The 3385-nt window shown below is 49.8% G+C and overlaps 2 protein-coding genes across 4 annotated transcripts in view; one reads left to right on the top strand and one right to left on the bottom strand.

Annotated features, from left to right (window-relative positions):
• Cutc (cutC copper transporter) overlaps positions 1-326 on the bottom strand; it is a 26009-nt gene extending 25683 nt beyond the window's left edge. For 2 of the 3 annotated variants that reach the window (XM_013017845.1, XM_013017846.1), the window contains exon 1: positions 152-326. In XM_013017845.1, coding sequence (XP_012873299.1) covers positions 152-212 — 61 coding nt within the window. In that variant the 5' untranslated portion in view covers positions 213-326. The remainder of the gene's footprint in view (positions 1-151) is intronic. The other variant, XM_013017847.1, reaches the window with a different exon arrangement.
• Positions 327-437: 111 nt separating this feature from the next.
• LOC105986633 (cytochrome c oxidase assembly protein COX15 homolog) overlaps positions 438-3385 on the top strand; it is a 19906-nt gene continuing 16958 nt past the window's right edge. The window contains exons 1-2 of the mRNA XM_013017641.1: positions 438-617; positions 1834-2024. Of these exons, the coding sequence (XP_012873095.1) occupies positions 528-617; positions 1834-2024 (281 nt within the window). The 5' untranslated portion in view covers positions 438-527. The remainder of the gene's footprint in view (positions 618-1833; positions 2025-3385) is intronic.

Here is a 3385-nt window from a genome sequence, read left to right as displayed (position 1 = left end):
CGGGGCCCCCGACTCCCACCGGCGCCTCACGGCCCCGCTCCGCCCCGCACGCCCCCAAACGCGCAGCCGGTGGGGTCGTGAGGCGCCGGGGGAGAAGTCCCTGACAGGCCGGCTCCCGCCCCGGCCCCGCCAACTTCCTTCCTCTCCGCACCGGTCTTCCCGGAGGACGTCCGCGTGAGTTTCCGCTCGCAGGAGGCCCCTTGCCTTTTCATGCTCCACGCCTTCGGTTTCCACTCAGAGCCCCGGCTCCTACGCGCGCGAGCGGAGAAGCGCGTTCCCAGCGGCGGCGCGCGCCCCTGCGCGTCCTCGACGCCCGACTTCCAGTAGCCACCCCCCACCCCCCTCCCCCCCCGTCCCTCGAGAAGCGGAGTCCTCGGCGCTTGCGCAGTCGCCAGCTCCCCGCGGAGGAGGAAGTGTCGCCTGGACCGGAAGTGATTCTCTTTTCGGCAGCGGAGAGGGGAGACCCTCCGCAAGCGTTGTGTGTGTCTGTGTGTCTGTGTGTGCGCGCGCGGTGCTCTCCTGGCAGGATGCAGCGGGTTCTCCTTCCGCCCTTGAAGACTTTGGTCCGGGGTCCGTGTGTCCAGCTCTTGGTTCCCAGGGCGGCCCCGAGAGCACAGGTACCGCACGGCCGCGGACTCCGACCCCGGAAAGTGGGCTGCGATAAAGCCCCGTTTCCCTGTTCTGGTAGCTCCGTCCATGGCGCCGTGTATTTCCCCGTATCCAGAACCCCTGAGTTCGGATCCAGACGCACTGCTTGCTGCTAGCTGTGGGTGATTAGGCAGATTATTTAAATCCTTCTGTGCCTCAGTTATCCTTTCTGCAAAATGGAGATAGCCAGACCTGCACCGAGCGATAATGAGTATTCAGTGAGTTAATGAACAGCAAACCTTCAGCACGTAGTAAAAGCTCAGAGATTTTTACTTGTATATTGTTTTTTTGCACAGAAACTACTGTGCAGTCCCATTCTACAGTGAAGGGAACTGGGCCTGGTTTGTAGTTAAAAGTAGTAGAAATGGTAGATTTAGTTAAAAAGTTCAAATGTTTTATAGGTGAGGACCGAGGGGTCCCTCTGGGAACATCTTGCAGTGAAGGCGTTGTTGGCTCGTCAAGCTGAGACCAGACTGCTGGCCAGAGCCCAGATCCGTGAAAAACAGAAACTTGAACCTAAAGGCATATATATGTCTGTGTTCAGAGCTGTGAGGAGGAGGGCAGCAGGAGACATTGCTTTGAAAAAGTAATGCATAAACCGAGGACTGCACTTAGCAACCATGGAGTGTTCCAGAGAAAATCACCATTTAAAAGACCCAGGGGAGCAAGTAGAACCCTATAAAGGAGTACAGTGATGTCTGAAGGAAGTATGCAGAGGATGGACCTTTAGGTAGTGTGGGAATGGATTGGGGTGATACACGGCTCTAGACAGAAAACTGAGTTGCAAAGTGAATGCAGTGGTCCGGTTAAGAAACACTGAGCCAGTCAGGGTGGCTCAAGCCTGTAATCCTTACAACTCAGGAGACTGCAATCAGAGGATAGTGGTTGAAAGCCAACCCTGGCAGGCAAATCCAAGAGACTCTTAGCTACAATTAACCAGCAAAAAGCTGAGAAGTGGAGCTGTGGCACAAATCATAGACTGCCATCCTTGAGCTAAGGGACAGCACCCTGGCCCTGAGTTGAAGTCCCAGCACACACACACACACACGCACACACAAATGTTTGAACAGGGCAGTAGCTCTGAAGATGCGACCCTATTGGGTCCTTCACCCCAGTCAGACTGGGGTTATGTGGGTAGCAGCCTTTCTCTGATCTCCTGTTGTAATTTTCTGTCTTGATCCTCAGTGTGGTTGCAGTTGTGGCATCTGGCGCCCTCTGAGGCCAGCGCAATATAGCACCATCACCGAAGTGGCTTTACAGCCTGGAAAGGGTACAGTGCCTCTTCCTTCAAAGACTGCTGAGCGGGCAGTGGGCCGGTGGCTCCTGGTGTGCAGTGGAACAGTGGCTGGAGCAGTTATTCTTGGTGGAATAACTAGGTGAGTAATTTGCTCTTAGCAAGTTAGATATTTGGGTTATCAGTAGAATCTCAGGATGACTGCAGGGATAGGGATGCTAGGGATCATTTAGTGTAGCTCTCATTTTACAGATGGAGAAGTTGAGCCTTTAAAGACAGAGTATATCTTATGGCTTGCCCTGTCTTAGAACAGATTACTGTTTTATTAGTAAGAGCCTATTATAAAGACTACTTTAGGTCCTAATTAATAGTTGTGCATTGTTTCTGTATATTTTCCCTCCATTCAATGTTCAGTTTTATCTTAAACCTTTTTTCAGTTTGTTTGAGTTAAACCCAAATAAATTCCATGTATCACAATTGGTCCATATACATTTTATGTCTCTTAATCTATAGATTTGCCTGGCATTGGTGGCTCATGCCTATAATCCTAACTATTCAGGAGGCTAAGATCTAAGGATCTCAGTTCGAAGCCAGCCCAATCAGGAAAGTCCGTGAGATTCTTCTTTTTTTTTTTTTTTGGTCGGCTCGTGGGGCTTGAACTCTGGGCTTGGGCGCTGTCCCTCAGCTCTTCAGCTCAAGGCTGAGCGCTCTACCACTTGAGCTACAGCGCCACTTCCCGTTTTCTGGTGGTTTATTGGAGATAAGAGTCTCACGGTCTCTCTTGCCCGGGCTGGCTTTGAACGGCGATCCTCATATCTCAGCCTCCTGAGTAGCTAGGATTACAGGCGTGAGCCACCAGCGCCCGGCTGTCCGTGAGATTCTTATCTCCAATTAATCACCAGAAAACTAGAAGTGGCATTGTAGCTTAAAGTGGTAGAGTGCTAGCCATGAGAAAAGAAGCTCAGGGAGAGTACTCAGGCCCTGAATTCAAGCCCCAGATCTGGCACAAAAATAAGAATTCTACAGACTTCATAGATTTAGAATCTTCTCTCATCCTTTGCAGGCTTTGTTACTGTAAAAATTAAAAAAAAAATTATCCTACAGATAACTGCAGTCTAGATTTTGCTGATTGTGTATATCTGCCGATTTTCCCCCTCTATGACCTATAAGTGGACAGTAGCTTGATGAGTGAGTAGGCAAAATACTTCATAGTTAATTAGAGCATTCACAAACATCTGTTAGAGATTTCAACAGTCATCCATAAACTTTGCCAAGATCCATTATTTCATTAGTTACAAAATTATAATATTTTATTAGCTCAACTAAAGAGAAATTTTCCTTCCTCAGCAAATTGATGGCCTACAACCATAGTTTTTTTGTTTGTTTGTTTTGTTTTGTTTTTGTGTGTCCGGTTGTGGGGCCTGAACTCTGGGCCTGGGCGCTGTCCCTCAGCTCTTCAGCTCAAGGCTAGCGCTCTACCACTTGAGCCACAGCACCACTTCC

Source organism: Dipodomys ordii, unplaced genomic scaffold (assembly GCF_000151885.1).
Source record: "Dipodomys ordii isolate 6190 unplaced genomic scaffold, Dord_2.0 Scaffold36, whole genome shotgun sequence".
Taxonomy (NCBI): Eukaryota; Metazoa; Chordata; class Mammalia; order Rodentia; family Heteromyidae; genus Dipodomys; species Dipodomys ordii.
This window is presented reverse-complemented; position numbering and strand designations above follow the sequence as displayed.